This window comes from Bombina bombina, chromosome 1 (genome assembly GCF_027579735.1).
Source record: "Bombina bombina isolate aBomBom1 chromosome 1, aBomBom1.pri, whole genome shotgun sequence".
Classification (NCBI taxonomy): domain Eukaryota; kingdom Metazoa; phylum Chordata; class Amphibia; order Anura; family Bombinatoridae; genus Bombina; species Bombina bombina.
The window spans coordinates 1,426,126,000-1,426,153,555 of record NC_069499.1 but is presented as its reverse complement, the minus strand read 5'-3'; the positions used below and the strand labels follow the sequence as shown (position 1 = coordinate 1,426,153,555).

The following is a 27,556-nucleotide window of genomic DNA, read 5'->3' as shown; positions in this document are numbered from 1 at the left end:
ATATATTTGTGAGTTTTTCTGCTTACATGCTTTGAACCTTCTGTGTTCTAGAGGAAAAAGCACCATCGCAGTGCTCTCTCTTTGGTCATAACAATGTCTTCCTGCCAGTAACACTGATCTGCCATTAAAGCGTTAAAAGGCATAATAAAGCACACTAAGTTAAACTGCAAATTCACAAGATGACACCCCCCAGTACAAGTAAAATATTTTTTCCTTGACAATAAAACAAATAAATTCCATACCTTTGTTCTGATGCGCTGTGCAATCTTTTCAAACTTTCCTCTTTCATGAAATTTGAAGGATCGTTTTGTGCGTTGAGCAGGTGTAACAGAAACACGGGGGTCAAAGAAGGTATTTGACTCCAGGTCTTCTGATGGTTTCTCTTTTAGCTGCTGCTTGAATTGTTCCCTTTTCACTGCCCGGATATTGGCTTTCAAGGTTGGCATACGGTGAGTTAACTCAATCTCTTTACCTGTGGCATCCACAGTGCGGCCCATGTCATCCAATATTAGAGGTGTAGGTTTTGACTGGTCCTTCGCATCAACTTTTCTAAAAGGAAAAGTTATTGTTTTAGATTTAAGCTCATTGTTAATGCTTCTTCATTAACTACAAATCCGAGTTAACTAATTTATGCTTAAAAGTGGAATTTATAGTTTATTTAAATTGTGTGTTCAATATTTCCTGTCTTTCATATACTGACAGTACCCTCTGCAAGCCACAGAGAGAAAAACAAACAAAAACACAGAAATGATGCAGGGGAGCAGGTGTAAAGAAAGTGCTGTTTGAAGAGTAAAGTTTGTGGAGTGGATGTCTTATATTTTTTGGGTACTAATCTTCGCAACTGGAGCAGTCAAAAACTTGGTGAAATCTCTTGAGACTGTTGCCAGCCAAAAGGAAGAGCTATACATTAATGGAAATGTTCTACTGCAAATCTGAAAAACCTAAAATAGTTTTGATGAATGGAATCACGAAAATAAAAGTCCTTCAGTTATTTTGTAAATTGTTTCCACAGCAAGGATAACAGAATGGAGGTTTTAATTTTGACGTAAGAAACTCAATAATACACAATCAGATTTATTAACTACTCAAAGTTTCAGAAAATAAACCACATTAACTTACAGAGGAGCAATTCCCATGGCTTGAAGGCTAGCCATAGCAACCATACTGGGTGTCCCTATAAGACCTGGCTTTAACGCTATCTGGGCCTGAATTCTGGCTTGTAATTCTGCAGCTTTTCTGGCTTTCTCAATAGCGTCATTCATGAAAGTAGCAGCTTGAGATGGCTGAATGGTGTTCCCGATAGATCGTTCGGAAGACGTTGATGATGTTTTTTGCTAGAGAGAGAAAATAAGGGCAAAATTGAATGTACACAGAAGAAAAAAAGTGCTTAACTTACTGGAAAAACTGCATGTTAGTTTCACAAAGAGTTAAATTACGATATCTATATAGACCAATCTAAATTCACAAAAATCCAAATCTTAAGTTGTGTTACAACAATAATACAACATCCTGAAATCTGCATTGCAAGTATCTTACTATGTTTTAACTATTGCAGGTAAGTCATGGTAATATGCATCTATCATTTCCAAGTCACCACTGAGGTAGGTTTAGAGCTAGGGTTACCGTTGCTGTCAGAAAAAAGCTGGAAACAATACAGTGCTACTGCAGCAACTAAATGTTACATGTTTTGCATTTTACATAAATCAAATGTTGTACCAGAATTTCATAATAAATAAATAAAATAACTTTAAAATAAGATTGTTCTGAGTAAAATTATTGCGATCATACCACTGGGGTAGGGCTGACGATGCTTAGCTGCTTCTTTCGTTCTTCTATTTGCTTTGTTGCAGCTTCCATCATCTGCTTAATCTGAAACAATACAGAATTACACAATTATATTCACATTAAATTAGCAGATCTACAAATCATTTAGATGGACCAGATTTTTGATAAATGTGTCCTTTAGAGTTTATTACTGTACATTATATCATTTTAGGAGCGTTTCCTCTAAAAGACTTTGTACCCACCGTGATTTTTCCTTCTGATAGAGAATTGTTTTCCTACATTTTCTGGTTTGAAAGACAACCCAATGAATACTGGTGTCTTTTAAAAGTGACATGAAAACCATTTTTCTTTCATGATTAAGATAGAAAATACAATTTAAAAAAAAAAAAAATTTCCAATTTATTTCTATGATTAAAATTTGCTTCATTCTCATGTTATTCTTTGTTGAAGAGATATCTAGATAGGTAGGGTGCACATGTCTGGAGCACCACATGACAGGAAATAGTGCTCCCATCTAGTGCTCTTGCTAATGTATAACATTGCTGAAAAACTGCTGTCATATAGTGTTGTAGACACGTGCACACTCCTGAACTTACTAACAAGAAAACAAAGAAAACTTAATAGCAATAAATTGGAAATTTGTTTAAAGTTGTAAGTTCTGAATCATGAAAGAAAATCTTTGGGTTTATGGATTCTGATCAGCCTGTAACCAATCAGACATTTGCTACAAACCACACAAGCAGACTAACCTGAATTTTGGTCAACATTCCTGGACTCTCAGTGGGAGGACCAGGGATCACATCAGACTCTTCCTCCACTTCTTCAAAACGGTGAGTTCTTCTCTTCTTCGTACTTGAAGATTCCTTGATTTCAGTATCATTCTCTGACACAACCTTGAGACACAACAAATTATACAACATGAAGAGATGGGCCAGGGTAAAGAGCAAGTGGTAATAAATCAGACCTGGATTTGTGAAGTGTTTTATGCACTCATACATAATAAGCAAATCTATTAAATAGAAAATCTGGAATCAGAATCATAATTTAGTTGAGTGGATAGGGCTAGCTAAAATATATATATATGTCTCATTATGTCCTTAGATCACATTTAGTATAAAAGAATGTTACTACTGGAATTCAAAAAATTCTGCAGCGCTATCCATAGGTACAAAAGTACAACGTTGATACAGTATTTGTAAGAGAAGACACAATTTATCAAACAAATACAGGAGGAACTGAGGGCCCAAATCCCATGGGAACTTACAATCTAGATGGCTAGGATGGTGAGAAACAGGAGATGAGGACTGCAAGGGTGAGAATTATGTTAGTACAGTGTTAGATGAAGGCATTTAATAGATAAGTGGAAGTCATTTGTTAACGAATTAGGTGGTGGGCTTCCTTGAACAAAAAACAGAATTTATGCTTACCTGATAAATTACTTTCTCCAACTGTGTGTCCGGTCCACGGCGTCATCCTTACTTGTGGGATATTCTCTTCCCCAACAGGAAATGGCAAAGAGCCCAGCAAAGCTGGTCACATGATCCCTCCTAGGCTCCGCCCACCCCAGTCATTCGACCGACGGACAGGAGGAAATATATATAGGAGAAACCATATGATACCGTGGTGACTGTAGTTAGAGAAAATAATTCATCAGACCTGATTAAAAAACCAGGGCGGGCCATGGACCGGACACACCGTTGGAGAAAGTAATTTATCAGGTAAGCATAAATTCTGTTTTCTCCAACATTGGTGTGTCCGGTCCACGGCGTCATCCTTACTTGTGGGAACCAATACCAAAGCTTTAGGACACGGATGAAGGGAGGGAGCAAATCAGGTTACCTAAAAGGAAGGCACCACAGCTTGCAAAACCTTTCTCCCAAAAATAGCCTCCGAAGAAGCAAAAGTATCAAATTTGTAAAATATGGCAAAAGTGTGCAGTCAAGACCAAGTCGCTGCCTTACATATCTGGTCAACAGAAGCCTCGTTCTTGAAGGCCCATGTGGAAGCCACAGCCCTAGTGGAGTGAGCTGTGATTCTTTCAGGAGGCTGCCGTCCGGCAGTCTCATAAGCCAATCGGATAATGCTTTTAAGCCAAAAGGAAAGAGAGGTAGAAGTCGCTTTTTGACCTCTCCTTTTACCAGAATAAACAAAAAACAAGGAAGATGTTTGTCTGAAATCTTTAGTAGCCTCTAAATAGAATTTTAGAGCACGGACTATGTCCAAATTGTGTAACAAACGTTCCTTCTTTGAAACTGGATTCGGACACAAAGAAGGTACAACTATCTCCTGGTTAATATTTTTGTTAGAAACAACTTTCGGAAGAAAACCAGGCTTAGTACGCAAAACCACCTTATCTGCATGGAACACCAGATAGGGCGGAGAACACTGCAGAGCAGATAACTCTGAAACTCTTCTAGCAGAAGAAATTGCAACTAAAAACAAAACTTTCCAAGATAGTAACTTAATATCTATGGAATGTAAAGGTTCAAACGGAACCCCTTGAAGAACTGAAAGAACTAGATTTAGACTCCAGGGAGGAGTCAAAGGTCTGTAAACAGGCTTGATCCTAACCAGAGCCTGAACAGATGCTTGAACATCTGGCACGGCTGCCAGTCTTTTGTGAAGTAAAACAGATAAAGCAGAGATCTGTCCCTTTAGAGAACTTGCAGATAATCCTTTCTCCAAACCTTCTTGTAGAAAGGATAGAATCTTAGGAATTTTTATCTTGTTCCATGGGAATCCTTTGGATTCACACCAACAGATATATTTTTTCCATATTTTATGGTAAATTTTTCTAGTTACAGGCTTTCTAGCCTGAATCAGAGTATCTATTACAGAATCTGAAAACCCACGCTTTGATAAAATCAAGCGTTCAATCTCCAAGCCGTCAGTTGGAGGGAAACCAGATTCGGATGTTCGAATGGACCCTGAACAAGAAGGTCCTGTCTCAAAGGTAGCTTCCATGGTGGAGCCGATGACATATTCACCAGGTCTGCATACCAAGTCCTGCGTGGCCACGCAGGAGCTATCAAGATCACCGAGGCCCTCTCCTGATTGATCCTGGCTACCAGCCTGGGAATGAGAGGAAACGGTGGGAATACATAAGCTAGGTTGAAGGTCCAAGGTGCTACTAGTGCATCTACTAGAGTCGCCTTGGGATCCCTGGATCTGGACCCGTAGCAAGGAACCTTGAAGTTCTGACGAGACGCCATCAGATCCATGTCTGGAATGCCCCATAATTGAGTTATTTGGGCAAAGATTTCCGGATGGAGTTCCCACTCCCCCGGATGGAATGTCTGACGACTCAGAAAATCCGCTTCCCAATTTTCCACTCCTGGGATGTGGATCGCAGACAAGTGGCAGGAGTGATCCTCCGCCCATTGAATTATCTTGGTCACTTCTTTCATCGCCAGGGAACTCCTTGTTCCCCCCTGATGATTGATATATGCAACAGTCGTCATGTTGTCTGATTGAAACCTTATGAATTTGGCCTTTGCTAGTTGAGGCCAAGCTCTGAGAGCATTGAATATCGCTCTCAGTTCCAGAATGTTTATCGGGAGAAGAGACTCTTCCCGAGACCATAGACCCTGAGCTTTCAGGGATTCCCAGACCGCGCCCCAGCCCACTAGACTGGCGTCGGTCGTGACAATGACCCACTCTGGTCTGCGGAAGCTCATTCCCTGTGACAGATTGTCCAGGGTCAGCCACCAACGGAGTGAATCTCTGGTCTTTTGATCTACTTGAATCACCGGAGACAAGTCTGTATAATCCCCATTCCACTGTCTGAGCATGCACAGTTGTAATGGTCTTAGATGAATTCGTGCAAAAGGAACTATGTCCATTGTTGCAACCATCAATCCTATTACTTCCATGCACTGCGCTATGGAAGGACGAGGAACAGAATGAAGTACTTGACAAGAGCTTAGAAGTTTTGATTTTCTGACCTCTGTCAGAAAAATCCTCATTTCAAAGGAATCTATTATTGTTCCCAAGAAGGGAACTCTTGTTGACGGGGACAGAGAACTTTTTTCTTTGTTCACCTTCCATCCGTGAGATCTGAGAAAGGCTAGGACGATGTCCGTATGAGCCTTTGCTTTTGACAGGGACGACGCTTGAATTAGGATGTCGTCCAAGTAAGGTACTACTGCAATGCCCCTTGGTCTTAGAACCGCTAGAAGGGACCCTAGTACCTTTGTGAAAATCCTTGGAGCAGTGGCTAATCCGAATGGAAGTGCCACAAACTGGTAATGCTTGTCCAGAAAAGCGAACCTTAGGAACTGATGATGTTCCTTGTGGATAGGAATATGTAGGTACACATCCTTTAAATCCACGGTAGTCATAAATTGACTTTCCTGGATGGTGGGTAGGATCGTTCGAATAGTTTCCATTTTGAACGATGGTACCCTGAGAAATTTGTTTAGGATCTTCAGATCCAAAATTTGTTTGAATGTTCCCTCTTTTTTGGGAACTATGAACAGATTGGAATAAAATCCCATTCCTTGTTCTTTTATTGGAACTGGATGTATCACTCCCATCTTTAACAGGTCTTCTACACAATGTAAGAATGCCTTTCTCTTTATTTGGTTTGAAGATAAGTGAGACCTGTGGAACCTTCCCCTTGGGGGTAGTTCCTTGAATTCCAGGAGATAACCTTGAGAAACTATTTCTAGCACCCAAGGATCCTGAACATCTCTTGCCCAAGCCTGAGCAAAGAGAGAGAGTCTGCCCCCCACTAGATCCGGTCCCGGATCGGGGGCTATCCCTTCATGCTGTTTTGGTAGCAGTGGTAGGCTTCTTGGCCTGCTTACCCTTGTTCCAGCCTTGCATTGGTTTCCAGGCTGGTTTGGGTTGTGAAGTATTACCCTCTTGCTTAGAGGATGCAGAATTAGAGGCTGGTCCGTTTCTGCGAAAGGGACGAAAATTAGGCTTATTTTTAGCCTTAAAAGACCTATCCTGTGGGAGGGCGTGGCCCTTTCCCCCAGTGATGTCTGAAATAATCTCTTTCAAATCTGGTCCAAATAATGTTTTACCTTTGAAAGGAATGTTAAGCAATTTTGTCTTGGATGACACATCCGCTGACCAAGACTTTAGCCAAAGCGCTCTGCGCGCCACGATAGCAAACCCTGAATTTTTCGCCTATTAATCTAGCTAATTGCAAAGCGGCATCTAAAACAAAAGAGTTAGCCAATTTAAGTGCTTGAACTCTGTCCATAACCTCCTCATACGAAGATTCTTTACTGAGCGACTTTTCTAGTTCCTCGAACCAGAAACACGCTGCCGTAGTGACAGGAACAATGCATGAAATTGGTTGTAGAAGGTAACCTTGCTGTACAAAAATCTTTTTAAGCAAACCCTCTAATTTTTTATCCATAGGATCTTTGAAAGCACAACTATCTTCGATAGGAATAGTAGTGCGTTTGTTTAGAGTAGAAACCGCCCCCTCGACCTTGGGGACTGTCTGCCATAAGTCCTTTCTGGGGTCGACTATAGGAAATTTCTTAAATATAGGGGGGGGAACAAAAGGTATGCCGGGCTTTTCCCACTCTTTATTTACTATGTCCGCCACCCACTTGGGTATAGGAAAAGCGTTGGGGGGCACCGGAACCTCTAGGAACGTGTCCATCTTACATAATTTCTCTGGAATGACCAAATTGTCACAATCATCCAGAGTAGATAACACCTCCTTAAGCAGTGCGCGGAGATGTTCTAATTTAAATGTCACAACATCAGGTTCAGCTTGATGAGAAATTTTTCCTGAATCTGAGATTTCTCCATCAGACAAAACCTCCCTCATGGCCCCTTGAGATTGGTGTGAGGGTATGTCAGAACAGTTATCATCAGCGCCCTCTTGCTCTTCAGTGTTTAAAACAGAGCAATCGCGCTTTCTCTGATAAGTAGGCATTTTGGATAAAAGATTTGCTATGGAGTTATCCATTACAGCCGTTAATTGTTGCATGGTAATAAGTATTGGCGCACTAGATGTACTAGGGGCCTCCTGTGTGGGCAAAACTGGTGTAGACACAGTAGGGGATGATGTAGTATCATGTTTACTCCCCTCATTTGAGGAATCATCTTGGGCAATATCATTATCTGTGGCATTACTGTCCTTACTTTGTTTGGACACTATGGCACAATTATCACATAAATTTAAATGGGGAGACACATTGGCTTTCATACATATAGAACATAGCTTATATGATGGTACAGACATGTTAAACAGGCTTAAACTTGTCAACAAAGCACAAAAAACGTTTTAAAATAAAACCGTTACTGTCTCTTTAAATTTCAAACTGAAAACACTTTATTACTGAATATGTGAAAAAGTATGAAGGAATTGTTCAAAAATTACCAAAATTTCACCACAGTGTCTTAAAGCATTAAAAGTATTGCACACCAAATTTCAGAGCTTTAACCCTTAAAATAACGGAACCGGAGCCGTTTTTAAATTTAACCCCTATACAGTCCCAGCTATATGCTTTGCTGAGACCCAACCAAGCCCAGAGGGGAATACGATACCAAATGACGCCTTCTAGAAGCTTTTTTAGTGATTCTTAGATCCTCACACATGCATCTGCATGCCTTGCTCTCCAAAAACAACTGCGCAGTAAAGGCGCGAAAATGAGGCTCAGTCTATAACTAGAAAGGCCCCCAGACTAAAAAAGGTGTCCAACACAGTGCCTGCAGTTTTTTAAACGGTCCCCAAGATTATAATGCCAATTATTAGCTAGAATCTGCATAATATGCCCCAATAAAGCAATCGTTTTAGCCCATAAAAATGTCTACCAGTTTTTAAGCCCTTTATTCTTTTATGTTTGACTAAGAAAATGGCTTACCGGTCCCCATGAGGGGAAATGACAGCCTTCCAGCATTACATGGTCTTGTTAGAAATATGGCTAGTCATACCTTAAGCAGAAAAGTCTGCTAACTGTTTCCCCCAACTGAAGTTACTTCATCTCAACAGTCCTGTGTGGAAACAGCAATCGATTTTAGTTACTGTCTGCTAAAATCATCTTCCTCTTACAAACAGAAATCTTCATCCTTTTCTGTTTCAGAGTAAATAGTACATACCAGCACTATTTTAAAATAACAAACACTTGATAGAAGAATAAAAACTACATTTAAACACCAAAAAACTTAACCATCTCCGTGGAGATGTTGCCTGTGCAACGGCAAAGAGAATGACTAGGGTGGGCGGAGCCTAGGAGGGATCATGTGACCAGCTTTGCTGGGACTCTTTGCCATTTCCTGTTGGGGAAGAGAATATCCCACAAGTAAGGATGACGCCGTGGACCGGACACACCAATGTTGGAGAAATGTCTTTAGAGAGCTCTTAAAGGAGAGGACTGTTTTGGGGAAAGTCTGACAGCACAAGGTAGTTTGCGCCAGTGGGTTGGTACCCCACGAGAGAAGCCCTGAAGTCTAGCATAAGGTGAAAATAGAAGATGCAAGGAGCAGGTCATTGTTAGACCTTAGGGGGCGGGCAGGAGTATATTTTTTTTTTTTATTAGTGAGGAGCGTTGTTGGTGAGGGCTTTGTAGGTCAGAGTAAGAATTCTGAATTTAATTCTGCTGTGAATGGGGAGCCAGTAAAGGGACCCACAGAGAGGTGTAGCAGATACAGATTGGCGGAAAAGGTGGATTAGCCTGGCAGAGGGATTTAGAATTGTTTGAAGGGAGAAGAGGCGGGAAAGAGGAAGGCCGGTTAGTAGGTTATTACAGTAGTCAAGTCGAGAATTTAGCAGGGAGTGGTTTATTTGCTTAGTGGCATCTGCACACAGAAACAGACAAGATTTAGAGATATTGCGTAGGTGGTTGTGACAGGTTGAATAGAGCAACTGGATGTGGGGATGAAGGACAGATTGGAGTCCAGTGTAACTCCGAGGGAACAGACTTGGGGTGATGGGGAAATAGTGATGCCGCAGACAGTGAGAGAAGTCTGAAATCGGAGTAGAGCTAGAGAGGGGATTAGAAGGAGCTCAGTCTTGGACATGTTAATCTATAAGTGGTGAGAGGACACCCAGGAAGAAATACAAGCTAAGCAGTCGCTTACATGAGAAAGGACAGAGTGAGAGAGCGAGCAGGGGTGGAGAGGTAAATCTGAGTGTCATCAGCAGAGAGGTAATATTTGAAGCCGTAGCTGTTGATAAGTTTACCTAGTGAAGAAATATAAATAGAGAAGAGTAGAGGACCCAGAATCAAGATCTTAGAGGCACTCCAACCCGACTGAGACATTGAAGAAGAGGCGTCACCAGCAAATGACGCAGAAAATGAGAGAGAACGGATCCAAGAGAGGGCTTAGAGTCTGTTAGAGAAGGGGGCAGGGGTTTTAATGTTAGTGGAAGCAGTGATATGGGGTGGTAGTTTGCAGGAGAATTGGGGTGTCTGTCTGAAATGGTAAACGGGCAAAAAGTGAAGTGAGAGGGGAAAAAAAAAAAAAAAGAAGAAAGAAAGAAAGAAAGAAAGAAAGGGATTTAAAAAAAATAAAAAATATTGCACAAAAAAGTTAAAAGGCTCAAAGATCTGAGGTCTCAGGTGCTACAAAAAGTGTTGAGTGAGAAATCAATAGCACTACTATAAATTGAAGGATTATTGTAACCTTATTTGTTTAGCAAATACCCTTTCTTTTGATACGCTTAACATTTATTTTCTTTTGTTGCGGTGTACTAGGTTAGAAATATTTTTACTTTCAAATTCCAACAAATACACTGGACAGGTACCCTTTTTAAGCACTCATATCCTTCATTTGTGTAAGTGTATAAACATGAATTACATATTAAAAATCTAAATCTTTATTAATTCCATCTAAATATTGGTTTTAAGTATTTCTAGATATAGACAGCTGATTTATAGAACAAGAGAATTGATTTATTCTGTATGACCCTATCCATTCAACGATGTGCCCCCTGGCAATATGATGTGTACTGAGATATATATGAGGAACTGGGGACATATCAGACATGCTAGATCTGTAACATGTTAATGTTATCAAGCTTATTCCTAATCTCTTTCTGTATTGTATATGATCAAGAATTTTTATAATAATAATAAAAAATATTTAAACATAAATATTGGTTTTAATCCAATTTAAAACCATAGCAGGGGATATCCGATATCCCCAGTCAATATTAAATAGCCTATGTGATCGCAAATCAGCGTATAAATCAGAGTATGATTTCTTATATTGTTCGAGTAACCGTGGGTCTATAAACCATTGGGTAAAATACTAGATAAGTTTGTATGATCTTATCTTTGAGGTTTAATGTTTTATGCATATAACTCCAATGAAAACACTGAACCTACAAATATTCTTTATGGTAATATCTACATAAGTCGCCCAACATACAGTTGAATACTTAATCATTAGTGGTCTTGGTAGTATCTATATAAATTTCTCACTAGGACATTCAATTCATAATATGATCGTGTCTCTTTAAATATAGATAAGACCTTCCTTATGTCAAGTGTTAGATAAGTATTGGTCTTAGTAATAAGTCAGTCAATATTTCCACTCTGATATTTGTTTCATTGTCTGATCATATATTTTTATGTAATGGGGGCACACACCTCTGAGGCATAACCCACCCTTATATTGATAAGCTATGTTATTAATTATATATGTTGTGAGTTCAGTGTGTCCTTATATGCAGCAGTAGATAAATGTTCTACTAGTCATTTATACATTCCTTCTTTTAGTGCATTAGTTATTTTACTTAGACTTACTTGGAATATTGTAGTGGGTTTACTGCAATCACTACAGAATACATATATATTGTCACAATACATTTATGACACGTTCATGTATTGCTTTGTGGAATCAACCAAGTGTCTCTTTATATGTCTATATATGTGTACATATGTATTTATGTGTATATATGTAGTTACAGATATATACACACATTTAAACACAAATACATATGTACACATATATAGAAGTACATTGGAGCCCTTCGCAGTTAAAAGGGACACTAAACCCACATTTTATTATTTCATGATTCAGACAGAGCATGCAATTTTAAGCAACTTTGTAATTTATTCCTATTATCAATTTTTCTTTGTTCTCTTGCACTCTTATTTAAAAAGCAGGAATGTAAATCGTAAGAACCTGGGATATGCTTGCTTATTGGTTTGCTAAATGTAGCCACCAATAAGCAAGTGCTATCCAGGGTTCTGAAACTAAAAAGGGCTGGCTTCTAAGCTTTAAATTCCTGCTTTTTAAATAAAGATAGCAAAAGAACAAAGAAACATTTAAGTAGGATTAAATAAGAAAGTTGCTTAAAATTGCATGCTCTGTCTGAAACATGAAAGAAATGTAAAAGCATTTTTAGGCAATATTCATATTTAATAAAGTGTTATACTGTGTATTTACTGTAAATATTTCACATTCCAATGTTCTTCACATAGCAGAATATATTCTAAGTAATTATATACATATATTATGAATAAATAGAACATATTCTGCTATGTGCAAAACATTGGAATGTAAAATATTCATATTTTCATGTCACGGATTTAAGAATATAAGATCGGGTATGCGAGCGAGTTGAGTGTTAGTTTTTTCCCCACACTTTTTTTGCTCTATTGAAGTTATCCCATGCCCTATATTCTAAGTTTGGCTTTTTACGTGCCTCGGGTTAGCGCACAAGCAAAAACAGTTTACTTTCAACTCATAATACAAGAGTAACCAGGGACACGCAAGAAGTTTACTTAAAGCGCAGTAAACGCTCGATCCTTAAATAGTGATCCACTTGTAATCTAGCCCAAAATGTCAAATCATATTTACCAGCTTGTTATATTTCATATAAACAGCGAAAAAGAAGCTAATAACCAAAACGATGGAGTAGTAGGAAAGCAAGAAAACAACTAAAGCTATCTGGACTGCAAACATTGCAACAAAATGACAGCAAAAGATAAGAACCCATTCTGTATAAGCGTCAGTTTGCCTTTACTTTATATTCTATAATTATTTTTATTAGATTATAATACTTTATAATAAACTAACATATTACAATTTAGGTTTTTGATATCACAAATCTCTTCTACAGATCAGGTAATAGCTGTATATATAATCTGCGGAAATACAGAAACAGATGCTTACTGCATATTAAAGAGACCGTAAAATCAAAATAAAAAATAAATAAAAAACTTTCAATATTCAGCTAGAAGCATGCAATTGTAAACAACTATTATCTAATTTGCTTTGTTTTTTTGGTATCCTTTGATGAAGGAGCAGCAATGCATTATTGGTAAGCTAGCTTAACACACTGAATGAGCAAACCACAAAAAGCATATATGTGCAGCTACCAAGTAGTGCACGGCTGCTCCTGAACATACCTAGGTATGCTTTTCAACAAAGGATACCAAGAAGATGTAGCAAATTTCATAAAAGAAGTAATTTGGAAAGTTGTTTAAAATCGCAATGCTCTATTTGAATCATAAAAGTTTGATTTTGACTATGCTGTCCTTTAAGCCTTTTAGATGGGTCCCTAATTTAAAGCATAAATCTCAAAGGGTAAAATAATTGAAGAAAATACACGTTATTAAATACCTACTTTAATCTCACGTTTTCTACTCCTGTCGCTGCTTGACCTGCTTGAATGCCTTGATCCCCGACCATCTTTCACTGCATCAAAAAGCTTGTCCACAAAACGTAGTGTGTAGTCATCAAAGTATTGCTTTAGGTGATCTTAATACAAAATAATAAAAAATATAACAATATATATACATATACATTATTTTACAATATAAAATTCTACTAGGATCATTTACAGCACACCATGAACGGTGGATAGATTAAAGTGATGGTAAACTCTCCCCTTTTTAAAATCAGATCTGGAATGTAAGCGCTATTTTAGATGGAGTTTAATTAATTAGCTGTAATGAAGATGCAGTATAACATGCTTTTTAATATAGATATGAAATTCAAATACTGCATGCTCCTCCGCCCACTTTAAAAGTAAATTTTTCTGTGAGCTAACAGATTGAATTGTTGTCCAATCAGCGCTCTCCACATATGGCACTTTTTTTGTAGCTAGAGCATTGATTGGAGAGTAATTCAATCATTTAGCTGACAGGAAAATTGACTTTTGAAGTGGGTGGTGTAACGTGGGGTTTTTGAATTTCATATCTATATTAATAACTAAGTTATAGCGCATCTTCATTACACATGATGAATACAACCCCATCTAAAATAGCGCTTACATTCCAGATCTGATTTTAAAAAGGAGAGAGTTTACCATCACTTTAAGCTTGATAATTGAAGAAAAAAAATAATTAAATAAGACAGGGACAGGTAGCCCTTACCCACAACCCCAGACACCTGTGTTTCTTTGCTGCTCCTCTTTTTGTTGTACTTTTGTGCTCTCTCTCTCCTGTTTTTTCATCACTTAAAATAGAACTTCCTTGTAGTTATATTATTATGCAAGACTCATGATAGATATCATCTGTTAGTGATGCTAATTGGTACTATTCATATAAAAAAGGACCATAAAACAACATTTCATACGGAACAGAAACAAGAGAAGACAACTGAAAGATACGGTTAACACTAAATCACAGACAACCAGCATTGTGGACATTGGAAACAGTCTTAAAGGGACACTGAACCCAGATTATTTCTTTAATGATTCAGATAGAGCATGCAATTTTAAGCAACTTTCTAATGTACTCCTATTTTCTATTTTTCTTTGTTCTGTTGCTATCTTTATTTAAAAATGCAGGAATGCAAAGCTTAAGAGCTGGCATAATTTTGGTTCAGCACCTGGGTAGCTCTTACTGATTGGTGGCTAAATATTTTTTTATTGGTAAATCAAAAAAGCAAAGACTATTTCTATCTTGGAGTGATAGCAAAAATGCTAACATTCTCTAGTACTTTGGGCAAGTTTTTCTCTGAAACTCCCAGTAGCAAAGGGGTTAAAGGAGAGTGATCAACCAAATTGCAAGCAAAAGAGCCCAATAATAAAATGCACCGAGAGCATTTTAGTTTTGCACTTTTATCTTTCAGATTCATATATCCCCACCAACGTTACATGATCAAAACATTCTCTACCACATCTAACATACTCGTCTGCCTCCTTGAATCCCACCAACAAATATCTAATTCCTACCATCTTTATGATCATCACCCAAAAACATATTAATTCCCTTGAATATTATTTTTGCTAGAACATCGGTCCGCACAGATTTCTCCCTTAAAGCTCTTTAGTCCCTATCAACCACAAGAATTATCACAAGTCTAAAGATTTCTTAAACACACATCATCCACCTGGGAAGTATATAGCATACTCCTAATAATTTCATGGAAACTAAGAATAAGCTTCTTAAAGGGCAATTGTAGTGATAACATGAGATTTTATCACTAGTGGCACTGTAAAGCCCACAAAGGGGTTAAAGTATTGCTAAGGAACAACAGAACGCTGCTGGTCCTGAGAGGAAATTGTCACTGATCTAATCAGTAGTGCTAGTTGCACAGTTGGTGCTTGCGACTAGTGCTGCCAATTAAGCTAGCGGCAATTTTGACTAGGGACAAGCAGTGCTCTGCTGGTCCCAAGCGGTAACTCAACTGTGCGTTTAACCCCTTTGTGGGGTTAAACATAAAGCTTTGCCAAATTATAAAGTAATGGAAAAAACCCTAATGAAAGACCTATCAAGTTGGAAAAACAAAGCCATATCGTGGATTGGTAGAATAAACGTAGTAACAATGAATATCCTGCCAAGACTCCTTTACCTACTGCAAACCACCCACATAAATCTTCCTCCACAATACCTCAACAAAATACAATTTTTAATAGAACAATACATTTGGCAGGGCTCCAGACCCAGAATAGCAAAACAGACAATGTACCTACCCAAAGACAGAGGAGGACTAGGTGTACCAAACATACATATCTACAAAGAGGCTATAATGCTACACAGACTACTAGATTGGTGCACAAACCACAACATAAACAAACAATGGGTCCAGATAGATAGGCACATACTAGGACTTTGCAACGCAGGAGTAGCTGCATGGATACCTCCCAAACACAGACCAGCTAAAATACAACAATACCCCCTTCTGACGGAATTTTTTACGACATGGGATAAGCTAACAAGCACATCAACAATTATCTCCAACGTTCTCTCCCCTATGTCCCCCATCTGTCACAATCCAACGCTACCATGGAACCACAGAAACAAGCAACCAGACTTTAGTTGCCACATAAAGAATAGAATATCATTAATTTTTCACAAAGACAAAACATATAGACCCCTAACCGATATCCAAGAAAATCATCCTGACATCCTTATACTGGTACTCCTACTCACAATTATGCTACTACTTGGACACTCACCCCAAAAAAACAACACTCAACTAGAAACCTTACACCATTTGAAAACTTGTGTCAACTAGAAAACACTAAAAAAAACAACTAAACATGCCATCTCTATATTATATAAACTAGTACTGCTTAGAGACCCACATAAATTACCTACGTACACCAACTCATGGGATAAAGAACTAGGATCCAACATCACATTCATAGATTGCATGACATCCTTTAGAATAACCAAACAATCATCAATATCCACAAGGGTTTTGTAAACAAACTACAAATATCTAACGAGATGGTACCTCACACCTAGCAGACTGCACACAATTTACAAAACAGCCAACAATAAGTGCTGGAGGGGATGCAGAGAAATAGGCAACCCAACACATATATGGTGGCATTGCAGCCAACTGGACACATTCTGGACAAATATCATTAGATGAATCTAATGCAAATTCCTATAGTAGGAGGTTTGCAGAGGGCGAAAATATAAATGGTTGTGTTATAAAAAAAGATGCTGAAAATTAAACAGATGTGTATGAAACTTAGGTTTCAATTTGTGTGTCCTTTAAATAATTGTTTTCAAACTAACTTTAGACCCACCAATTTGGGTATTTCTATGGGTGAATCGAAAATCGATAAGAATAGGAAAATGTGCAATTATGTGCAATCATGTATATACAATACAATTGTTATAACACTAATAATTGAATAAGAATAAAAAATGAAAATTATAATAAAAAAACAAAGTCGTGTTTTACAGTCATGCCTAATGAAATAGCTAGTCAGCTGAGAAACACGTTTCATGTTTTAAATGTTTTAAAATAAAGCTATGATTTTAAGTAGTCTGCCTTTTAACTACTTTTTCACTTTGGAGCACTTTACACCACTTATTCAAACCATTTGAAAGAACAATCCAGTGAGACCTGATTCAGAAAGCTGGTGTCTGTAACCTCCAGCCTGCCTTGTTTGCACGATTTCATTGTGCAAACTGAAATGTGAGTACCCATTTTGTATATTTTCTTGGAATCATTCTGTTAAACGTTTAACCTGCACTAGGAGAAGTTCTGTGTCCTTTATATTTTGAAAGGCTACAACATCCAGTATCCAGTCCACTGAAATCTGAGGGAGACCTTGCCCCAATCTGTCAGCTAGAGACTACAAAGTTCAGCCTGCGCATATTGCACTTTATTAGTGCACACACCCTTGTGAGTTGTCACTTGTTAGCATATTCGTATTCACTGAAAATGTATTTTGGATAAACGGCACTATGAGGCGCTCTTCTTCACATCTTTTTTAGATCATTAAATGAATGTTAGACATAATAGGGAAACACTTGCCAAACGATCCGCAGATCCTCCTAAATACTTATCACTTCCTATATCACTGCTAGAGACTTACTGATACTAACCAAAACACTGGAAATCTGACATAGCCACCACAGAAAAGGAGTGGGAGAACCAGGTAGAAAATCTCCTGCACTTAGAGAGACACCATAACCTCCAATCCGGTACTTTGGACACACACAAGCTAAAAATGAATATTGTGGAAACACACAGACAAGCATAGGCACAACTGAAACTGAGCTTCGCTTATACACCTTCACTGCATTAGTCCTGACACTCACAAAACTTGTACCCCTCTTTGTGTTATGTGTATTGAAAAAAATGCAAACTGTTAAAATATGTACCTAATTAAAATGACATGTATGAACCCAAAATGGACTATATGCCTCAGAAAATTGTGAATTCAGAACTGGAAAATTGATATTTCTTCACAAGTTTATTTCACCCATACTTATGTATACTTTGTTCTTTTGTCAGAAATATTTTTGCCTAAGTTTTGTCAAAAATGCAATCAAAAATATGTTTAAAAAAACAAAGCTTTGCCGCGTCACTGGTAATAAAAAATCCTGTTCTGGTTATTTTATATCTATAATGGCCCTTTTAGTTATTTATTTTTTAAATAGATTTATTAACTAAATAAGTCTACAGAATATGCATTTGAAAAGTACACCTCCATGCAATTCAAATTGTATGTAATTTAATCTTATGCAATGTAAGAAAGAGAGGGTCTTGATAATGACCATGTTCATCACTCCCAAAAGACAACTTACCGGCTGTCCTCTTCTTGTCCATTCCTTTCCCAACACAGCTAAGAGCTGAGGAGACAGCAGCGGGCTCAGAGAAGCCCAATGCTTTCTTAACAGTCTTTTCCACCCATGGTTTCAAATCCTCCAGTTCTCTCTTGGACAGAGCCATTTTGCAAGATACGATTGGCCTTCTCTAATATGGAAAAAGACAAAGATTAGATGCATAAATTGTGTATAATAAGCACAAACACTTTCTTGCTGAACTTAACACTATAGTTTTCTCAAAATGGTATCCTGCCCTTTAAAGGGATATGAAACCCAAACATTTTCTTTTGTGATTCAGACAGAGCATAACCTTCTAAAAAGTTTCCAATTTACTTTTATTATTAAATTTGCTTTGTTTCCATGACATTCTGTGTTGAAGTGATACATAGGCATCTGGAGCACTACTTGGCAGGACATAGTTCTGACATCTAGTACTCTTGCAAATGGATAATATTCTTACAAAACTGCTGTCCTATATTAATCCACAAATGGGCTGGTTCGGAAGCATACATCCCTGCTTTTCAACAAAAGAAGATACCAAAAGAACAAAAATAAAATTGATCATCAAAGTAAATTATAAAGTTCTTTAAAATTGCATGCTCTATCTGAATTATTAAAGAAACATTTTTGGTTTCATATCCCTTTAATTCTACAAATTGGTTCCTTTTTTTATTTCTTCCAATCATCAAACCATTCAAATTCCGATAACAACAATTACACCCAAATTTAAACTATTGTGCTCCCTTAAAGGGACAGTGAACATTATTGTATTACTATTATTGTACAGTACGTGAATAATTACCAAGGGTAGTCTGTGACTCCACTTCTAAAGTCTTCTTCACGTTCTGTACCCTACAGTAATCCCCGAGTCTGCTTGCCTATGCGTTTTCTGTTTTCAAAAACAGCCTCACAGGGTTGTTGACAAATCACAACCCTCTTAATCGTGCAGTTCATGAAAAAAACCCAGGCACCTTAAAATTATGCCAAGACACTTATTTAGAATCCCAAAACACCCAATAGGGATGGTCAAAAATTTCTGGCTCCTAAATTTATGGGCTGTCTTCGAAATTTTTGAAAAAAATTGTTGAGCTCTATTCTAGCAAGCTCTTGTGCTAAATAAAGCAGCTGATGGATAAATTATTACTTCTAATTATTTAGTATGTACTAAGAGCTTGTGTTGTGCTATCATTATTTATTACCTACAAACTTATAGACATTATAAATTTGTTTTAAACGTGTTAAAGGTTGACTTGTTTTCTAATAAATAGCTGCTCTTGTGCTGATTTTTTTCTCTCCCCAGTATGATTGTGGGAACTGCGGACCAGAATCATTGGAGCTGCAGAACTTGCTTTTTAAAGGACTAGCTCTATACAAACATGAACTCCCTGTTGATTTTCGACCTCAATATAACCAAAATTAAAAGAATATTTAAAGTGAATGTCAACTTTCATGATAAAGTGCACTGTTTATAAAAAAAAAAAACTATTAAAAACAGGGGCACTTTCATTCATGAAAGTTTACATTGCACCGGATTTTACAAATTACAGCCGGACAGATAGCTCAGCATGCAGGAGAAGGTAAGTATTTGTAAAATCCAGTGCAATGTAAACTTTCATGAATGAAAGTGCACCTGTTTTTAATAGTTTTTTTTTTTTAAAAACGGGCGCTTTATCATGAAAATTGACATTCACTTTAACTCCTGGCACTTATAAGAAATATAAATATATTAAAACTGTTTATTTTGAAAGCACATTTTACTTCTGTTTTGGATTAAAGAGCAGTTCAGAGATACTCCTCTTGAAAAGTCTTGTGGGTTATAAGTCTCCGTTGCTGTGACCAGTTAGGAACAGACGTTAAAGGAACATAAAGCCTAAAAAAAATAAAAAATATGATACAGATAGAGCATGTAATTTTTAAACAACTTTCCAATTTTCTTCTGTTTTGCTCACTTGGTATCCATTGTTGAAAAGAATACCTAAGTAGGCTGCGGAGCTGCTGATTGGTGGCTACACACATATGCCTTGTGTTATTGGCTCATCCAATGCATTCAGCTAGCTCCCAGTAGTGGATTGCTGCATCTTCAACCAAGGATACAAAGAGAATAGAGCAAATTAGAAAGTTTTTTAAAATTGTATCCTCTATCAAAATCATGAAAGAAAAAGTTGGGTTTCATGTACCTTCAACAAACAAAAATGAAGGTTACCAGATTAAGCAAAAGTGTAGATACAAGTGGTAAATGTATATATTTTAAACAGTAAAATTGGGTGTGTCACCTCAGGTGATAGCACCTTATTCTAGAAAATGACAGAAACAATATATAACATACATTTTAATCATAAAGGATTGGCAGGATTAAGACAAATGTGCAATAACTTGTGTGAACAGAAAGACTCTAATCAATCACATGTTGCAGGCATAGGCAAATGGTACCATGAGGGATGCATTCAGCCTCCCTGGAGGATGTTCAACAAGCACACTTTTCAAAAGTATTTTACAACAAAAAGCAGGCAACATAAATAATGAATATATACTGCAACGTGCTTTTACTTTCCATAATAATACATTTTACAAAGAGATAAGATGGATACCCTGCAAACAACCCTTTCTTCATGAACAAAATAACCACATTAAGACTGCCTTTATTAAACAAGGTAAGTTCACTGGGATACCCAAGGATCTGGCACATTCAGCTCCCCAGGGACCTTCAAAGTATGGCACAGCCAGAGAACTGGGGATTGTCTATATATGGCACAGTCAGTGCCCCAGGACCCTCGCCATCTAACAGAGTCACCACCACCCCAGGGACCTCAGGATGAAGCAAACTCAGCACCTTAGGGACCCTGGTTACATGGCAGTCAGAGTTGGGAACTTTCTCTGTGCCCGGCACGAGCACAGGTCAGGGTTCCTCTGTGCCCGGCACGAGCACAGGTCAGGGTTCCTCTGTGCCCGGCATGAGCACAGGTCAGGGTTCCTCTGTGCCCGGCATGAGCACAGGTCAGGGTTCCTCTGTGCCCGGCATGAGCACAGGTCAGGGTTCCTCTGTGCTTTGGTACATGATATGAGCATAGATCAGAGTCTCTCTCACTTCATATCATAATCACAAATCAGGGTTTCTCTCTGTATGGTATGAGCATAGTTTAGAGTCTCACTCTCTCTCTCCATGGCATGACAGAAAGTGACAGCTCAGGAAGACGAAACTACATGCTAGAATTATCTTTCTGACACAGCCAATAACTTAGAATCTCTCTGTATGGCACCGAGCTTAAGGTGTTTCAATTGAACATTCAGCATGTGGTTACTATCAGTCACGTATCCTCGTAATTTTCTCTGCCAGTTATACATTAGTATCTCTCATGTGTTTACTTACGGACTTAACTCAGGCTACCTAATACAGAGCAAACACAGTAACTCCAGCTCTGGGCTTTTGAGGAGCTCAGTGTTCCTAATCAATACTGGCCAGTCCTACCCACAAATTATCGCTCACTTACCAAGTTGCTGTTTTGTTTCTGTCCGTTTCTGCGGTGGGGGTTAACGGAGACCAAACGTCAGACCGGAAGCGGAAGAGCAGTGCATGCAGTCTTGCGCTCACACTGACCCACACAACGTGTTGCGTTAACTGCCGAGCATTGTGGGTAATTTGATTTTCAGGGTATTTTTTTATTTCATTCAACTTTATTAGTATATACAAATGTTATAATTTTGCTAACAAAAATAATTCAAATCCGTAAATTATACAATTTCAATGTTATTTGGAAAGGTTAAGAACAAGGTATTTTTTTTATATAGTAATAGCTTAAAGTAATGGTTAACTTTACACTTCTTATAATCAGACCCGGAAAGCAAAAATAAGTTGCAGGCGCAGCACATCTTTATTACAGTAATAACTGATTAATTAAACTCCATCTAAAATATCGTTTCCATTCAGGACCTGATTATTAAAGGGGAAAGTTCACCATCATTATTTACAAATATGCTTATCTTTATGCATAAACAATATAGCGTAGGTTGCCAAACCAAAGTAAAGTACATCACATATATCAGTAGTATCCTCAAACTGAATTAAACAATTCTACTTCTAAATGATACCTAGTTTTGAGGCTGTCCCGTGTACAATTTTAATCATACTTCATCATAGTAGCAGCATTAGGTTTTGAGGCAGATCTTGATTGATTGATTGACTGATCAATTGTTTATTTTTGGTTTTAGTCTATGGGGTAGCAATTGACACATCTTTACTGTGTCTTATTGCTGGCAGAAATTATTACTCTTAATGGTTCTACAAGAATGTGTATGAAAAGTTCATTTCGATAATAAACCTTAAAGGGTCAGTAAATTATGTAAATGTGATATTGAACAAAATACTTCATAATAAAGCACATCTCTAACCAATTTAATGCGCTTGTGATGAGAGTGGGAAGTGACATCACCGGATAGGGGCGGGCTTAGCCCGTTTGTGTCGCAGTTACTATAGTGAGATCAATGCTACCAGATGTATATTTCCATGCTCTGCAATAAAATAGTGTTGTACCCTCTCTGCTGTGTCCTGCATCTCATGACATGGTGTCAGAAGTACTTGCCTGCTCTTCTGTTTCCTGATCGATGACGATGTTGAAGTTTACCCCACCTGAGCCTTTTGATTTCTCTCAGCCTGCAGCTTGGCCCACATGGCGTCAGCAGTTTCAGCGCTACAGGATTGCTTTCAAGCTGGACAAGGAGAGTACAAGTTAATTCTCTTTTATACTCTATGGGGAAAGATGTGGAGCCAGTGTTCAATGCCTTTACTTTCCAAGAAGGGGAAGAATTTGACTTTGAAATAGTTATGAATAAACTCAGTGCCCACTTTGTGCCCAAAAGAAATGTGATTCATGAGAGAGCTTGTTTTCACAAACGTGCTCAGCGTGTGGGAGAATCTGTGGAGTCATTTGTGCGCAGCCTGTATGAACTAGCTGAATTTTGTGAGTTTGGTGTTGCTAAAGAAGAGCAAATCAGAGACAGAATAGTCATAGGAATTGCAGATGCTGAAGTCTCACTGAAGCTACAGTTAGAGTCTGATTTATCATTAGATGGGGCTATTAGGATGGCCCGCCAGAGTGAACTGGTGAAAAAGCAAAGTGCTGATCTGAGGTCTGAGAGTATTGTGGATGAAGTGCAGCAGTTCAGGAGAGTTGCTAGTGAAAGGCACAGTGTGAGCGGTAGACCAAGGGCAGCAGATAGGCCCAGAAGTGGATGGGCGCAGCATGCCGATGCACACTGTGCAACCGTGTCCATGATCAAAGTGTCATATGCCCTGCTAAAGACAAAAGATGTAGAAAATGTAACAGGATGGGCCATTTTGAAGTGGTGTGTAAGACGGAATATATTAAGGAGATGCAGGTGGATAGCGACCAGGAGGGTCAAGAAGTGTCTTTTGTGGGGTCTGTTGTTGCAGCATTTATAAAACTGCCTTGACAGCCCCAGCTGGTGAAAGTTACAACAAAAGTCCATAGTTCTTGCCAGCTGCGAGTACAAGCAAAGGAAATTCACCATGTGGGTGCATGTGATTAGAGGTCAGTGTGTTAATAACTTATTGAGCAGAAAAGCAGCCTGTGGTTTGGGCCTAGTAGCCAGAGTGAATGAGATCTCAGAAGATATGTTTGGTGAATTGGGCCTACTGAATTGCAACCCAGTCCGTATATCACTTAAAGGTGACGCAGTCCCATACAGCATTACCACTCCACGTAGAATTTCGTTCCCGCTCATGCCTCAAGTGGAGAAGGAGCTTTTGCGTATGAAGAATATGGGGGTTATTGAAGAGGTTGTTGAAGCAACTGACTGGTGTGCCCCCATTGTGCCTGTTGCGAAGAAAAACGGGAAGGTACGCATCTGCGTAGACTTGAAAAGGCTGAATGAGGCGGTGAAGAGAGAGAGATATGTACTGCCAACACTTGAAGATATAGCTCCGAAATTGGCTGGGGCGAAGTTCTTCTCTACATTGGATGTTTCTAGCGGCTTCTGGCAGATACCTCTAGATCCAAAGTGCCGTAAACTGACTACCTTCATTACACCAGTAGGTCGGTTTTGCTTTTGCAGACTCCCCTTCGGGATATCCTCTGCTCCTGAAATCTTCCAGAGAGAAATGAGTTCTCTCCTAAGAGACCACGTGGGCACGGCAGTCGTCATGGACGACATCTTAATGTATGGGTCTACATTGGAGGAACATGATCAGTGATTGAGCTGTGTGCTGCAGACTATCAGAGAGTCTGGGCTGAAGCTAAACAAAGAGAAATGCCATTTTAGGAAAGCTGAGTTATGTTACTTTGGACATATCATCAATGAGGATGGCATCAAGCCAGACCCTGAGGAAATTTGTGCTATTGAACAGATGAAAAGTCCTTCTGATGTACATGAGCTGAGACAAATATTGGGCCTTGTAAATTATGTGGGCAGGTTCCTTCCAGATTTATCCACAATACTACACCCTATCACAGAGTTTCTAAAGAAAGATGTTGCCTGGGTCTGGGGACCTTCACAGGAAGAATCTTTTATGCAGGTCAAGTCCCTGCTGGGGTCTGCCCCAGTGTTGGGGTTCTACGACCCTTCCAAAAAGACTGTGGTTAGTGCTGATGCAAGCAGTTATGGATTAGGGGCCGCCCTCCTGCAGCTGAATGAAAACAAACTACAGCCCATCTCCTACTGTTCCCGTACACTGACGGCTGCTGAGTCAAAATACGCCCAAATTGAGAAAGAGTGCCTGGCTGCAGTTTGGGCCTTTGAGCGCTTTCAGCGTTACCTAGTGGGCTTAGAGAAATTTAGTCTGGAGACTGATCATAAACCGCTAGTCCCTCTAATCAACTCCTATGATATTGACAAAACACCCCTAAGATGCCAGAGACTTCTAATGAGGCTGCTCAGGTTCAACGTTCAGGCAGTGCATGTGCCGGGGAAACAACTGGTTGTGGCAGATACACTATCCAGGCTCCTGCTGTCTGCTGCTGAAGAGTCTTCAACGGAATCAGATGTGAAAGTGTATGTAGATTCAATTCTGGCCTCCAAATCCATTTCTTCATGGAAGCTAGAACAAATAAAGAAAGAGACATATTTAGATACAGACCTTCAAGAAGTTATAAAGTACATAAAAGAAGAGTACATAAAAGAAGGTTGGCCCGAGAATCGGGCAGCCTGGATGTCTTTAAGTTCTTACCAGTCAGAAAGGTCGCAGCTCACAGAGCTGGATGGGTTGGTGCTGTTCCAGGACCGCATTGTTATTCCTGTTAGCATGCGGCAGGAGATGTTAAACAGGATTCACAATGGCCACTTAGGCATTACAAAGTGCAGAGAAAGGGCAGCTACGGCAGTATGCTGGCCCGACATTGCAAGCCATGTGTCTAAATGTGCCTTTTGCCGGGAACGCCGGCCTACTCAGAGAAGGGAGCCCTTGATTTCAGGCCCAAGGCAGAAAATAGCAGCTGATTTGTGTGAACTGCACGGTAAAAAGTTCCTAGTCGTGATCGACTACTATTCCAGGTATTTGGAAATTGCACCTTTGAATGAAATCACAAGTCAAGCCGTTATAACTCGAGCATACCAATGGAGTTGGTGAGTGATAATGGAATGCAGTTCGCTTCAACAGAGTTCAGTTCTTTCAGCAGAGAATATGATTTTATACATTCCACGTCAAGTCCACATTACCCGCAGGCTAACGGAATGGCTGAAAGGGCAGTTCAAAGAACAAAATTCATTTTGAAGCAATCTGAGCTGTACCTGGCCCTCTTGTCCTATAGGGCGACTCCCATTCAAGCCACGGGGTTTAGCCTGGCACAGCTGATGCTAGGACGCCAGATTCGCACCACCTAACCCTCTGTGGGTGTCTTCCAGCCAACTAGCTCTATTCCTCAGGACGAAGTCCTTAGGAGGGATGAAGAGGCAAAAAGGGGTTATCGATTCTTCTACAACAAGAGACATTCTGTGAGGCCCTTGCAGGAGCTGAATGCGGGGCAAAGTGTCAGAATTAAACTGGATGATGAGAAGAAAAGGAAGATGCCTGCTACGGTAATTGGACGCTCTCCAGAACCAAGGTCTTATGTAGTCCTTACTGATGGAGGGACAGTTACATGCCCTAATTGAAAACATCTTCAGCCTGTACCTGAGAGTTTGGAACTGGATGCCTCAGTACCACCGCCGGTGGGATCCCCTGTTTTGAGAGGGGTGCCTTCCCCTCAGCAAGATCACAGCGGGGATATGTCTTTGCCTCCAGCGGACTCTCAATCACCTTCTTCTGTATCAGAGGACAGTTCATGTAGAGTTACATCAAGTGGAAGAGTGGTGAAACTTCCGGCCCGATATCGGGATTAACATTAGTTAGAGCAGTGACCGGAAGTATGGGCAGAATAATCCCATGGTCACTGTGGACTAGGGTAGTCTACCCCGATGTTCAAGTCAGGATGTAATTCATGTTGTTTATACAAATATTCTCCTTAACGTGTTACTTGTTATATACTGTTCAAAACTGTTGTATGCTTTTTGTATACTTTGTTATTTGTTGAATTCAAATGAAAAAAAATTTATGCCTTGTCCTTCGAAAAGGGGGAAGATGTGATGAGAGTGGGAAGTGACGTCACCGTATGGGGCCGGGGCTTAGCCCCGTTTGTCTGTGTCACAGTTACTTAGTGAGATCAATGCTACCAGATGTATATTTCCATGCTCTACAAACAAATAGAGTTGTACCATCTTTGCTGTGTCCTGCATCTCATGACAGCTACATTAAAGTGAAAGTAAATCCTAGCGTTTTACAAACACTAGGATTGACTTTTGAAACAAATAAAGGGGGCTTTTTATTCATGAAGTATAAGATACTTCATGTAGAAAGCTCCTTTATTTGTTTTAACCGATCGCCGTTTTTAGCTGCTACAGCAGCCCACGGCTAAAAAATTTTTTGCTAAGAGGTGACATTTTCACCTCTTAGCCAATAGCCGTGCGGTAAGTCTGGCTTGGCGCCCATGGGAGCTGGATTTACCGGATTTAGCAGCTAAAAACGGCGATCGGTTTAAATAAAAAAAATTTAGCCGTGTGCTGCTGTTGCAGCTAAGAACCGCGATCGGTTAAAACAAATAAAGGAGCTTTCTACATGAAGTATCTTATACTTCATGAATGAAAGTCCCCTTTATTTGTTTCAAAAGTCAATCCTAGCGTTTGTAAAACGCTAGGATTTACTTTCACTTTAAAGTTAAACTGCTGAGTACGAGTACAGTAGGATTGTTACTGTTCACCAGAGCCAACCTAAGCATTTGCGGGGCCCTCGGCAAGATAAATTTGTGGGGGCCCTCAGGCCAGTGCCCTTATTCCCCTCC

The 27,556-nt window shown here is 39.2% G+C and overlaps 1 protein-coding gene across 1 annotated transcript in view; it reads right to left on the bottom strand.

Moving 5' to 3' along the window:
• PRPF3 (pre-mRNA processing factor 3) overlaps positions 1 to 21,866 on the bottom strand; it is a 241,213-nt gene extending 219,347 nt beyond the window's left edge. The window contains exons 1-7 of the mRNA XM_053705438.1: positions 21,719 to 21,866; positions 18,210 to 18,378; positions 13,334 to 13,467; positions 2,535 to 2,678; positions 1,789 to 1,869; positions 1,120 to 1,334; positions 243 to 549 (exon numbers count right to left, since the gene is read on the bottom strand). Coding sequence (XP_053561413.1) covers positions 243 to 549; positions 1,120 to 1,334; positions 1,789 to 1,869; positions 2,535 to 2,678; positions 13,334 to 13,467; positions 18,210 to 18,354 — 1,026 coding nt within the window. The 5' untranslated portion in view covers positions 18,355 to 18,378; positions 21,719 to 21,866. The remainder of the gene's footprint in view (positions 1 to 242; positions 550 to 1,119; positions 1,335 to 1,788; positions 1,870 to 2,534; positions 2,679 to 13,333; positions 13,468 to 18,209; positions 18,379 to 21,718) is intronic.
• Positions 21,867 to 27,556: the final 5,690 nt, after the last annotated feature.